Source organism: Venturia canescens, chromosome 2, assembly GCF_019457755.1.
Source record: "Venturia canescens isolate UGA chromosome 2, ASM1945775v1, whole genome shotgun sequence".
Taxonomy (NCBI): Eukaryota; Metazoa; Arthropoda; class Insecta; order Hymenoptera; family Ichneumonidae; genus Venturia; species Venturia canescens.
In genome coordinates, this window is record NC_057422.1 from 13,094,824 (window position 1) to 13,108,484 (window position 13,661).

Below are 13,661 nucleotides of genomic sequence, written 5' to 3' on the forward strand. Positions count from 1 at the left end.
TTCTCACTTTTTCTGTATGTACCACCGGAAAATATGCGCTCCGGTCACTTAATGGCCAGAAGCATAAACTGAAGTTGAGGACATTGAAGTGGAATTTCGCGATGACGTTGAAATTGGAGAACGCCGTGATTGCCGGTCGCAAGGACACCATCGAGGACGTTCTCGAATTCACCTCCCGAATGACATCCTGCATCTTATCGCTCCGGGGAGTTTATGACGCGGCTCCTCAAAAATTCGCTGGCCACAGCGTCGCGATTTTTCCCGCGCACGATTCGTTCCTGCAACGCTCCTTATTTTCCAAGGAATGCTTGCCATAAACCGCGAGAGGGTCCGCGCGTCCCTCAATTATTTGGTCGGTGGTGGGACGTGGATCGAGCGACTCGCCCACTTGCACGAGCATGTACGAGTGTCTACAGCTAAAGTGTGCTTGAACGAGGCTCTACGAGAGTTTCCTGGGGCCGCCGGTGCGCGCCAGGTTATCGAACCTATCCGGCCTCTCGCCGCTTCCATTCAAATTTATGCCTGAGAATATATTGACAGAGGGCACGGTGAGAAAGAAAAACGAAAATGCGGGAGTGACTCGCACTCGCGGTTACTTTTTTGCGATTTTTCAACCCGCGGGCGGCCCTGGCGCGGAATCTTTTCGCGGAACGATCGAATAATTGTTTTCGTAGCGGCGGCTAGGAGAAAAAAACGTGGAAAACGTTAGCGGAGAGAGAAGATTCGCTGATAATTTATGTCGCGAGGCGAAATTCGTCGTCTCAGAAGTAAAACGACGCACAGATTGGCCCCTCGGATCGCCACGATCCTCACGAGCTATTTTCGTGACCCCTTGCGATCGTAGACGGAAGAAACATTGGCTTCGAATTAACGAGTTTTTTCCTCCATTTTCCCCTTGGACTTCCTACAAAGCGAGCACGAGGATTGGCCAGGTAATTGGCTGGCAATCAATTCACGATTGTCGAGACGCACACGCGCCCTCGAGTCAGACGGATAACCAGTGCGCGACAGAGACACGTGTCCTTGCCTTGGCGCGTGGGAAAAGCCGTTGAATTTGCGAGCCTCCGTGCTGAGGTCGCGGCGAAATCGAGAGTGCAACATTTCCGATTGAGTGGCAACATAATCGCTGATAAACGTCGCTTCCTCGGGGATGAGCGGGAATAAGTTGCGAATTAAAATCACCGGGATGCGAGAAGCCGCGAAGAAAAGTTTCCGAAAGTTTGACAATCGCGGTAAAAGCAGGGTGGAAAAATAAATCGAGCAGGAAAAGACGCGCGGGTTCGATACTCCGAGTAAAAGAAAAACGCAGTAATAATAAGAAGGAAAGTAGCGAGGAGGAAACGAAAGAACAAAGGACGGACGCGGTGGCAGAAGAGTGGAATAGCCTGCGACTCCCTCGAGCCGCATTCTCTTGAACCCTGATAAAAGGGATTCTCTCTTCGATACTTCGAATCCCCTCTGCGTTTCCTTTTTTTCTTTCTCCAGAGGGAAGTTTCTTCATTCTCATTCCGGGGACGTTGATACCTGCTCCCAGACATCTAATGTTTCGATGAACCTCCGGCGAAGCACCTGCTATATACATTTTCTCCGTTTTACTTTTCGTTCTCTGACCCCTCATAAATTTCCTTGTCGTCTGCCCTCTCGCGGAATCGTGCGCCCGGGGCAGGATGCTAAACATTTTTTCGCCAATAACTTTCTTCGGATCCGTACCTTCGCTTTTTCGGCTTGATTCGCGACGTTTGGGAAAAAATCTAATGCGTCCTTTGATGGGATGAAATATTTATGGACGAAGCGAAGCACTTTCGTGGCTTTCAATTGCCACTTTTAATGTAACTAAATATTTCACGAAGCTCTCTGGGAGATTCAAATTCTTTGGTATCGAAAGGAGACAACTTTGCGTCAGAGTTTACCGAATATTTAGCTATTTTATTAGATCCCTGAGCGAGAGACGCGGAGAACTATCTCAATAGTTTATTTTGAGCCTCTTTTGTACGCTATTTTTCATTTTGCTCATAACGCTTAACGAACAAGAGACTCTATTTGCTCGAAATTTGGCACAAGCAAATTTCGCCTCGGAGCCAAAATATCACAAATTGGAGAAAAATTTACTGACACGAATGGAGCACTTGAAGGGTGTCTCGAAAGTGGCTCTGGAGTCGCGAGCTTCGTCGGATCAGGCCCGAAGGATCGTATTTTAAGGGTGTCTAAATTGGACCGATTTTCACTTCCTGATTTGAGATATCATCACTTTAAGTTTATGTCAGAGTTATTTATTCGAAATTGTAAAAATACATTTGACCGAACCCCAAATTTCATTCGTCCCTGGCGAAAATAATTATAAAAAATCGCTTTAGAGACTGCAAAGAGAAAACACAACGGAAATGGATCGAGAAAAAAGTGTTAATTCAAAGACAGGAGGCTAGGCAGGATTTTGCGAAGCCAAGAGGAAACAAAATACCGAAATAAGCAAATGTGAGGTTGTACGAGTGCTCGTTCCCAATTTCGTTCAACCTTCAACGTAATTTTCTTTATTACTTTTCTCCCAAACTTTCATTACATACTTCATTGTTATTGTGCACGTTTTTCATAAACCTCGTAAGAAGCGTTTATTCGTAATATGGAAAGGTAAACGATTTTTTACGCACGTCCCTCGCCGTGTATTTTTCTCCACATTTAAACACCTTTATTTCACTAACCGATAAGACGAACGCCTTAAAATTTGATACGCGTGTCAGTCGACTGTCCATTTAAACTCTGTGTAAATTTCAAGACTTAAGAAAAGCGTTTCGTGCATGAACTAGCTTAAACGAGATAAAATTGACAAAACAAAGTGTTCGAATCGATCGAAACAATGGTAAGGAATGAATCGACATTCCAAAAGTGTAAAAATACTCGTTTCTTTCATACGAGCACGGACTCGAGCTGACCGCACGATATTCATTCCGACTTCTTTCATCGACCAACCTCGTGCGCTACAAGTAATTGCTTCTCAAATAAAAGTACAGGGCTAGCAATTAGTGAGTATTTAGCGCGTGACTTTACGCGCACACACACACACACACACCCAGCCAGTGAGCAGTGACACCTCGTGAAACGCTTACGAGCGCGAGAAAATTCGTGCGTTGGATGTCACGTGGATGGACTCGTCGTCGTGCCGCTTCGAACAGAAAAAAAGTAGATATAACACGGTTGAGAGTATTTCGCGTGACAGCCAGTGACTAATGGGCTTTCGAAATTTTACATTTGGCCTGACATCGATAAAAAATAATCGAGTTATAAATGTAAATGGGAGAATCCGGTGGGGAAGAGTGAAACGCGATGATGCGTGAAACTCCATCATCGGCTTCGATCATTGTCGTAATTGTGCAATAATAATTATTCCAGTCAATTGTATTTGGTGTTGCACTTCCTGTGGGAAATGCCTTCCTAGAAAAAGGTTGAAAGAGCTGCGCGAGTATTTTCGATCACGAGAGTCATCGACTCGAAATTTGTTTACCGAATAGCGCCGCGCGACGAAGAGAGCTCGTAATCCGGATAGTGCAATTTCGCGATCAAAGCATAATATACGGGGCGCGTAAACACGTGGTCTTCCGGCATTGACGAGTGTGCAGCAGCAGCAGCAGCAGCAGCAGAGGCCCAGAAACGTTTCATCGAACTTACTGACACGCTCGGATCTCGGATTTAAGGGTATTTACGCATACTCGGGTGTGCACGAATTCTGAGTGAGTGGATAGGCGAATAGTTTGAAATTGGAGCGGGTTTCGACCGCGGTGACCGATTTTAGGCGTTCGAACCGGAAGCTCCAAAATCTCGGGCTTTCGCGGCTGTTTTTCGATTGGGAAACACAAAATCCACGGAGCTTTCTTCCCAATCCAGAGCGCGACGAATCCGGTGATCGGTTTTCGGACACCTTGTAGGTGCCCATAAATCAATGCCAATAAACCGAGGGACGCATCGTAAACAAGTTCATTGATATTCTACGAGTCAAATTGTCTCACGATCACAATGAGGTTCGTCGACCCTCGCGAGCGGAGCGGAGGAGCCTCCGCGCAAACGACGCGCCGCCTCGTTTAATTCCTCCTCCGCGATTATAAACGTATAAAAGTATCCGAAACGGGAATGTTTCGGAGGAGGATTCATTGCGAAGGACAATCCTTTGGAATCCCTTCGAGAGCGTTGACGCGATGTCGTGACGTCGGAGAGCCCGAAGATTGCGAAGCTCCTCTATCATCTTCTTACATTTTAAATCCACGAGTCTCAGGCCCGAGAATCAGACAAATTAACATCGTTTTTCTCTACTTTCATATACATACACGGAGAGAAAAAAATAGTAACAATTACTGTGCCGCCATGGTGTCTATGTCGCCCATTTTTAAGGTTTTAACCAAAAATATTTTTATTTCCAAGTAAATTCTCAATGAAAATTTTTAAATTGCGTATGTGACAAAGGTTTAAACTGTGCTATTTTTTCCTAACATAGTTCACCAAGGAAACGTTGTAAAATTTATGTTGACTCGACGATGAACTCTCAAGTAGAATTATTATGCCGTTTTGCTACACCGAGTACTGCGTTTTCACAATTTAAATTTACATTTGAACATAGTAAAATTTGAGGAGCTCGAGCCCAAGCATCGATCATACGCCAAAGTCTTTAGAAATTTACTATTTACTGTATAACAGAATTTCATTAGCGATTCTTGCGATAATATACCGGTATACATGCGTACCGATGTATTTATTTTGACCTCGCACTCATCAATTTTCATCGAGTCGCTTCACAAAAAATTACTATGTATGTTCGTAAGAATTAATAAATATTACCAGAGTAGTTTTTAGTGAAATTTTCTCCCCGTGTACCGATCCTCAATATTGAGAGAAATGAATTTCTTATTAATTTTGTTTTTCTCGAAAGCTCGTTATTCCTCGATTTTCGTATATTTAACGATGGAGCTGATTACACTCAGACTCGATTTTTTTTTCTCTTTCTTTTTCCTATTTTTTTTTTTTTTGTTTTTCATAAAGAATAACGAAATCGAGGCGTACGTGAGGGGAGGCTCGATTACTACCGGTGATTTGAGAACGTTCGTGATTTCTGTTCCCGATAAAAAGACTGACGTGAATTCTCGGTGAGAATTCCCAAAGGTGCCTCGCTCTGTGGCGTGGCCTCGAAAAAGCTCATTAGCCGAGTGTGTCATGTGACATTTTTCCCATACGTGTCGCATTGAGATTCCTTTTTTATTATAAATGATATTAAATATGATTATTGGGGAAATGGAGAGTGGGAGGATAGCGAGTCTCCGGTGGAACGAGAGTGAGGAAAAAGCGAGAGTAAAAAGGGAGTGAGAAGAGGAGCAGAGAATGAGCGGGGTCTCTCGGTGGGTTAGGTCTGGGAATCCCACATGACACAAGCTCTTCGTTCAGACGCTCGCCTCGATCTTTCTATGTGCTTTTTCATTCCTACCATTCCCGCATGGCTTGATTTAACTTTTATCAGAAATCGATCTATCTTGACCTGCATTTGTGAAAAGTAATCGAATGAACGTACCAAGACACCGATGGGAAGCAACTCATTAAGGCACGAAACGATTTTCTTAAGAGAGTTTTGAAACTTACACAGTTTTTATGGGCTGACCCGCGTGTCAAATTTTAAAGGGTTCGTCTTACTGGTTATTCAGATAAACGTCATAAAATACGAAGAAAAATACACAGGGTCGTAGGGACCGTGCGTAAAAAATCGTTCATCTTTCCATATTAAGAATGAACGCTTCTTACGAAGTTTGTGAAAAAGTATGCGATAACAAAATGAAGTACACAAGAAAAAATCGAGATGATTGTCTTACTAGTAATAAAGATATGCTACCTTAAAGATTGAACGAAATTGGTAATTAGCACTCGTACAACCTCACTGTCTGTCTTTTTATTAAACACTTTTTTCTCGATCCATTTTCCGTTGTGCTCTCTAAAGCGATTTTTAACATTAAAAACTATGCTATTTTGGCCAGGGACGAATAAAATTTTGGGTTTGGTCAGTGATGAATCCCCGTTTAATTAACGGCTTGTTATTTCATTCGCCAAAAGATAAGTTGTAAAAATGTATTTACAATTTCGTATTAATAAATCTGACATGAATTTAAAGTGATTATATTTTTAATTAGGAAGTAAAAATCGGTCCAATTCAGACACCCATAAAATACGATAATTCGGGCATGATCTACCGTAATTTCTATTTGTTTTCGATTCGTCATTCGTTGATAATGAATGTTGAAAATCATTGTTTGTTCGTATTGAGATATCGAGCTGGAAAAACAAGTAAATTTGTCCGAATTTCCGTTTTTAATGGTTCTATTTTCGAGGTTTCTCCGTTATTTTTTTCTGCTTTGTCATAATTTAATTTTCCTGCTTGCCGCGACGATTTTTATTTCGCGTTTCTTACGACTCGAAATCGCACGTTTGTCGAGTATGTATTTATTATGTGTGTATTTCGTATGGGGGTCCCCCGGAGAAGAGTGAGAGACCGAGGCAAGCGAGTACAAAATGCACCACGTGCGGGGGGCGAAGGCAGGGGGAAAGCGAAGGTGCGAGGGAGAAAAGAGATTGAGAAAAGAGGCAACCGCGCGCTGCGCTCAGGGAACGACGACGGTGTGCGAGAGTACTGTGTTTAAACCACTATACGCTCGCGCGAGGCTCGAACATTCTCTTCGAGCCGCTCCGCTCGAGTCCGAGTCTCTCAGTCCGTCCAACGACGCGCTACAGTACGCACGTACGCTCGAACAGCAAAGAGAGCGCTCGCGCGAGTCTTTTCGCTTGTAGCTAAAGCGCGCGTTGCCGTCGTTCGGTTCGCTGCAGTTTGCCGCACGCGTTATAGGCAGCACATCACCAGACGACATAAAATCACAGAAAATCGCTTTGAAAGTTCGTTATTTTTGGTCGAAGAAAAGATCCTCGAGTTTCGTGAGAGTTTCGCGTCCGGTAGATAATGAAAGAGGACGAAAAGGAGCTTCGTTAGACGTCGACGTTTCTCGTGTACGTTTTTTCACGCTTCGAGTATCGCCCGGAGATTTTTAGCTCCTCAAACCAAGTCGATTGTGCACTTATTTCGCGCTAATTTACCGTTCGATTCGTCGTTTTTCATTCTACGCGAGTGACAACGGTGGACATTTTTGGGAGAAAACTTAACAGTCTCAAGTTCCTCGAGTGTCTACATCGAGCGAGAATATTTCCTCTCGGCCGAGCAGTATAACGGAAGAAGAAACAGGACAGAGGTCGCAGATTTCCTACTGTGCTTTTTCCCGTATTCCTTTTTTCGGGGGTCCTCCAGACGCGGGATACGCAGGGAAGCGAAGAGGGATCTTCGCGAAGAGAGAGAAGGCTTTGTCCCCGCGAGAGCCTCTACGAGAGCCTGTTGAGCCAGTCGGGAAAGATTCAACGAAAAATTTTCGCCGACCACTGCCAGCCACCATTTCTTTTTTTCTCTCTCTCTCTTTCTCGCTCTCGTGCCTGTCGTCCCGCACGTTATTGTTGCAACAGCTGAGTGAAAACGTGCACCGATCATTCCGGATATACTTCAACTTCGGTGAGCGATCTTGTTATGTTTTTTTCGTATCTTTTCTTTTGCTCTCAATGTTTTTATTGTTTTCACAAACTTTTTTGTGAACTTGAATTTCACTGCACGAATTGTGAACCCTCAGCCGAGAAAGTCAGCCAAAATACTGTTGTTCGTCGACCCAAACAGCGTTTTGGCATCTGCTCTTTTGACAGAAATAAATAAGCGATCGGGTGAGCTCGAAAAATGATTTTATCTCAAAACTACACTAAAGCAATCGTACCAATATTAGCAACGACAATAGACACTTTTCGAACTTATTTCATATTTTATTTTATTTTATTCCAATACTCTCGACCGATATTTCCTCGGGGTCATGTCATCTGTTAATTGTATTGTGTCAGTGTTTACGTTGGAAACATTATTGTTCGACAAACACGACGATTCGTAACATAATTTTTATCGCCGGATGTCACGCTTGCTAATCCATTATCGGACATTCGACGATTCTTCTCCTCGTTATCGCGTTATTATTTTTCAACGAAATTTGTGACTATTTCACAAGTTTCTTTGTCATTACGATCGATGATCGAGGGCGTGGAGAAAGAACGAGAGAGAGAGTGACGGAAACAGATGGATTTCGAAAGACACTTCTGTGCTCCCTTTAAATTGATTTTATTCAAGCGTCTCCCTGCATTTTCGTATTCATGCATATTCAAGAGTGCGCGTGCCAACGAATCGAGGGCGTCCGCACTCGATCGTAAAACGCCAGACTCTGCTGGGGCATGCACTCGGTGTTATTACCCCGTGGCTCGCCCCCTCCCGTTATTCCCTCGCTTTATTTTGCATCTCGCTCACGTATATTTTGGTACGTTAGAACTTTTGCGAATTTTTCTTTAGCCCCTGTCCAGGAAAATCTTTCGAAAATAATTTTAAGGAGGCTCGGTCGCGAATGCCTGCGCAGCAGAAAAAAATAATTTTTTAATATCTCATAGTTAGATTATCAATAAAGATATGTGCGAAATTTCAGATGAGGTCATCGACCATTTAAGAACGAAAAAAATAGTGGAAGTTAGGATTTTTAACATTGGTCTTATGGAAGAGTTACTCTCAAAACGCGTGTTCTAAGGGATATATATGCACTCGCGCAACAGAAATAAACAAAAAAATAGAGTATTGTTCTCCAAATTGTAAGGATTCAGAATATATCAAAAAAGTTTGAGGTTATCGACCTATCTAAATAGATATTGAATGTTGAAATGTCTACAAACTCGATGTTCTGGGACGTTTCGTGACGGTGAGACGATTCCGCAACGTCGCAGAAATCAGATGTTCAGCATAGCGCTGAAGCGCATGCGCGACATTTGAAGCGTCGACTGCCTAACCTGGAATTTGTGAAAAACACATGCACGTCCGGGCGTGGGTATACGCGTACATAAAGAGGTTAAAAAAACGAATCAATTGTATAAAAACGACAAGTTTCAACGATTAACACAATTTATGTATTTATTTTCCAACAATAATAAATTATGTTATACATCACAGGTAATGAGACCAGAAAAAATTCGTAATAGATCGTGGAGTAAAATATCGTGGACTGTATGAAATCAAGTAATTTTCAGTTGTTGAATTATTTTCTCTATAATCTTTTTATTTTTTGTCACTCTTGGTCTACCTCCGACATCTTCTGCTAATAAAATTCGTACACCTTCGTCACATCCAGTTTTAAAAGCTTTTTTGAGCAAAGCTTCGTCGATGCCGGCTTTTGATATTTTCATTTTCATATGTTCGGAAATATCGGTAAACTTGTGCAAGGAAGCTTTATTGCTTGCAGTTATTTTTGCAGTTGTGCCCGCTTTTAAAATACAAGGAACACTTCGCGTGTGTTTATCAATTAGCGATTTTTCAACACCAATATTATCTATTAATGTTTGGAGTATTTGCACGTCGTTGATCGCATTGTGTGCTTCTTGTATTTGACTGGGGTGAATGAAGTCTGTAGCAAGTGCTTCCTGAGAAAATTTCTGTTTTCTAAGCTTCCGATCTGGAAGTTTTTCTTTAAAAATATGTAACGTATCAGCAAATCCTTTTACTCTTGAACAAAATTCGTCCTTCAAGCCCAAATCTGCCGCCAACTGCAGAATCCTCGGTGCATCGAATCTGCCAACGAAAATAAGATTCATGAACACATATATCGCATTATGATAAATTCATGAATCATATTGAAACAATAATCACCTAAAAGCGTTGTGTGCTACAAGAATAAGCGGTTGGTCTTGAGATTGTAGAAAATTTAAAAAATTGGTAAACGCAGTCTTTGCTGGTACAGTATCCAATTTAGTATTTTCCAAATACATTTCCCCATTCAAAACTCGCAACCCAGTAACTTGAGTGGATCCAGGTGACATACCTTTTGACGGTATGATATATGAATCGAATGAAGCTTCCTTGGTACATGCAGCAATCTATAAAAATATACATAAATAATTCATACTTTGTTATGGCAAAATGATCATTAATTTTTACCTGGCATATTTCAGCTGTTTTGTGCAATCCAGTAGTTTCCAAATCAAATACAACGATAGAGCACCTTTCGAAATCAACGTTTTCTTGATGAAAAAAAAAATATTTCAATTCTGGCGATATTGCGGTTATTAATCTTTTCATCGATAATTTATAAATTGCTTACCGCTGATGTACGAATCATGTAAAATGTCTGATACATTGCTGAATCCACTTTCCGTTTGGTACGTAATTCCTTCTCGCTGTGATATTGCCATAGTTTTTGCAGATCTTTTTTTTGTAGCGAAAAGCCTTTTCCTTTTGAATTCCACCGATTTTCTGTATTTGGCTTGGGTCTCCCTCTTTCTATCTTTGGATTCCCGATATTTATGCGTTTCTTTGCCCGGTGATAAATCCATTAACTTATTAACTTCAAGGACATATTTAGTTCCAATATTTTTTTGAGCTACTGCAGCTGCAACCCTATAATCGAAAGATTCTGATCCCGCGTAGAATTTTGATTTCGGGTGTTTGTTAGCAACAAGACTGTTAAAACTTTCATTTGCTTGACTTGATGCGCAAGGTGCAAGCTTATCGGCATTGGCAGCAAAACGATCAAATAATTTCGAAACGGATTCTTTGAGGTTTGTGTCGGACAGAGGCTGCCCCCGTGGAAGATACTTGTGTACATAATCTTCTCCCATGAGCTTGTAATCGCACCATTCACCACAATTACTATGGTTACCAAACGCATGAGGTACTACGTTCTTCAGTGCCGCCTCTACACCTCTGGGATTTTTTTCATTTTGTTTAACCGCACAAGAAAAACAATTCGAAAAATATTTTATCAAATTAGGCTGCAGCTTCATTCGGTACAAAGCATTTTTGAATGCTTTATGCGCGTGGTTAAAATCAGACCATTTCTCTATCAGTCCTCCAGCTTCTCTACGAACTGCTGCAATAGTGCACGAATCGTCATCGCCAATGAGAACTGATATTCTGGTCCCTTCTGTTTTAAGAAGATCATTTCTGTTGACTAGTTCCACAGCCATATCAGGCTCCATAGCTTTCGCAGACCCAGAGAAGTTGCACCTGCATTGATGGTCTTCTTTCTTCTGTCCTGCTTCACAAAGCCTACATTTCTTGTTGCGCGTAGAATAGGACAATATTTTACCCGAGTGATAACCGATTAGTGAACTATGACCTGTAGGATATATAATTAATTATTAGAAAAAAATTATTGCTGCATTTATGGCTCGAGGAGTTTGGATAAACATCACAGAGACCAGAATTACTGTTGTACGCATGACCGGTGCCTCTCTTCTGCCATCCCGTATCAATAGAAGCTATTATATTAGTTTCAGGAGACTTTTCAGGGGAACGATTTTCTATCGTGTCGGAAATGGATTCGGAACTTTCGGGTTTTGTTGGAATCGGATCGGCACTTTCATTACTGTGAATAAAAACTCGAACATAATTTCGACATACATAAAAATGCGTGTCTGCAATGTATTTATTAAAAAATCAATTCAAGTACAGATACATAATAAAATTGAGTGTGGCGGTAAGCAGTAGAATTAATCGTAGAACTTTATCAATAATACTGTATAAATAACGCTTATTGTATGATCATAAACAACATTTTATCAATCCATACAATAACGGATAATTTTTTAATTAAAAAAAAAAAAAATGCATCGAGAATGCGCAAAAAATAACCTTAATTAAGAAAAAAATAATTATTGTATATTTTCTAATTTTAAAAAATTGTATAATTGTGTATATAAAAAAATCTCATGATTGTATATATAACAAAATGTTATAATTGTATACATAAAAAAATTTAAAGTGCATACGGCTATCCATTTTCAAAATAATCGCAGACGATTGATCGAATTTCATTATCAATAACTAAGATGAAATAATGAATTCATTTTTTGAACTTGAAAAAAAGATTCGAACCATAAATAAGAAACTCCAAACTCTAAAAATCTCTCAAATGAAACAGATTTTATAATTACTGAAAATATAAATCTTCAAACTTACTTCTGAACCTGATCCCTATCAACCGATAGTTGTTTTTCAAGCTTAATGCTATTCTTGCAGCTTTCTTTAGCAACTGTTTCTATTGAAGAACCCACAATCCTCTCGCTCCGTTTCAGCAGCTTTGCAGAAACACTTGGTATGTTCATTGCTGAGCAGATAGTGTTCATTTGGCTCTCGCCTATACCAGAATCAATGATTGCTGCAACAGAAACAATTCAAACCATTTCTAACGTTACTTTTATATCGTCCAATGTTATTTTATCAAAATGTTATTAGAATATATTTAATTCAAATACCTATTGCTGCTTTCAAATTTACATCGTGACATTTTGTCTGGGAATTTCGTATATTCGTGTGAACCATAATTATTTTTCCACAATGGTTGCAAGCAACTCTTAACACACTTGCAAATCCACATCGTTGTTCATCCGTGACATCCCTCAAAGATAATGCCAGGTCACAATATTGACACCACAACTGCAGTCCCAGCGTTTTCAATTCGACAATTCTGCGTCCTTCGAGGTTAGATTTGACAGAATCATCGTACTGAAAAATTTTTCCGATAATATCCTTTATTTTTATTTAATATATTGAAGCATCTTCTCTCTGTCAAGTACTTTTTTCTGACAATAATAATATTTTTTATGATAATAGCAAACCTTGTTCTCGGTGTGTCGATATAGATTGTTTTTAACAGCTTCTATTGCTCGTTTCACTTTCTCTTTCACGAATTTTCCTTTTTTTTTACCAACAACAGCCCGCGCGTTGTACGGCATTTTGTAATTCTTTTAGTTTTTCGAAGAACGCTCAGAAACAATTTTTTTTGCACAATAAAAACCATGCGACGACCACCAACTCGGAGTTTTCAATGTAACAAGAAAATCTGCTGACAGAATGAGATAGCAAATTGCGACGTTGCCACTTTTTTGTGAGCAGGATCGTATCATTAAATTGCACCTTTTTTTCTGTTCTTTTTTTATTGATGTGTGACTGATTATTACTGTTTTAAATGATTAATAATGGTTTTATAATGCATTGTGGTATTACAAATATGCGTATTTGAAAAAAAGGGGGGTGCCCTGCTCATGCACCCACAGAACCCGGCCCTACGCGACCGAGCTTCCTTAAGGATCGATGGGACGAGGAACGATAAATAAATCGGAATAATTGACTCGAAAATGTTTTTGCTGGCTCCTCTGTTTACTCAATTTCGTTCGATGCGACTTTTTTCATAAATCATTAACGAGGGATAATAATGAATAAATTTAAAATCGCTTCGACAGCTCGCTTCGAATTTGATCGATTCGAAAAACGTTCGATCGAACTAAAATTGATGGATTTTTGTTTATTTTTCACCGTCAAACTCCTGGAATATTCGCGTTTTGGCCTCGGAAAAATAACCTCAAATATTCGACGATTAATCGTAATAATCAGTCGCATCGTCGTCCATGAAAGAGCCGAGGGTGCGTTGACCTTACGAAAATAGTGTAAACATGCATTTTTCGTTGGACGGTTTAAAGCGAATGAGGCTTCGAAAATACTCGCTGCGTTTACAGTCTCATTGTAAATG

At 40.5% G+C, this 13,661-nt stretch overlaps 3 protein-coding genes across 3 annotated transcripts in view; 1 reads left to right on the plus strand and 2 right to left on the minus strand.

The window, feature by feature from the left end:
* The first annotated feature begins 6,702 nt into the window (after window positions 1–6,702).
* LOC122406782 (uncharacterized) overlaps window positions 6,703–13,661 on the plus strand; it is a 45,044-nt gene continuing 38,085 nt past the window's right edge. Inside the window, exon 1 of the mRNA XM_043412484.1 lies at window positions 6,703–7,573. The gene's annotated coding sequence lies outside the window, so the exon portion shown is untranslated. The remainder of the gene's footprint in view (window positions 7,574–13,661) is intronic.
* LOC122406788 (uncharacterized) lies at window positions 9,054–11,040 on the minus strand. Its single transcript, XM_043412493.1, has 4 exons — window positions 10,233–11,040; window positions 10,070–10,152; window positions 9,782–10,008; window positions 9,054–9,703 (listed from the first exon to the last, which is right to left on the minus strand). Exons 1-4 carry the CDS (start codon window positions 10,912–10,914, stop codon window positions 9,151–9,153), a joined length of 1,545 nt encoding a protein of 514 aa, XP_043268428.1. The 5' UTR covers window positions 10,915–11,040; the 3' UTR covers window positions 9,054–9,150.
* Window positions 10,974–13,075, minus strand: LOC122407340 (uncharacterized). The gene is made up of 5 exons (XM_043413496.1): window positions 12,751–13,075; window positions 12,388–12,637; window positions 12,092–12,290; window positions 11,321–11,498; window positions 10,974–11,054 (listed from the first exon to the last, which is right to left on the minus strand). Exons 1-5 carry the CDS (start codon window positions 12,865–12,867, stop codon window positions 10,974–10,976), a joined length of 825 nt encoding a protein of 274 aa, XP_043269431.1. The 5' UTR covers window positions 12,868–13,075.

Excerpts from the sequence above, each read along its gene's own strand:
- LOC122406788 (XM_043412493.1), bottom strand. The coding sequence starts at position 10,914 with ATGAAGCTGCAGCCTAATTTGATAAAATATTTTTCGAATTGTTTTTCT. Across the intron at positions 10,009-10,069 it reads AAACAGCTGAAATATGCCAG|ATTGCTGCATGTACCAAGGA; the intron begins GTAAAAATTAAT and ends ATATTTTTATAG. Across the intron at positions 9,704-9,781 it reads GTAGCACACAACGCTTTTAG|ATTCGATGCACCGAGGATTC; the intron begins GTGATTATTGTT and ends TTTCGTTGGCAG.
- LOC122407340 (XM_043413496.1), bottom strand. The coding sequence starts at position 12,867 with ATGCCGTACAACGCGCGGGCTGTTGTTGGTAAAAAAAAAGGAAAATTC. Across the intron at positions 12,638-12,750 it reads ATCGACACACCGAGAACAAG|TACGATGATTCTGTCAAATC; the intron begins GTTTGCTATTAT and ends AAAATTTTTCAG. Across the intron at positions 12,291-12,387 it reads AAATTTGAAAGCAGCAATAG|CAATCATTGATTCTGGTATA; the intron begins GTATTTGAATTA and ends TTTCTGTTGCAG.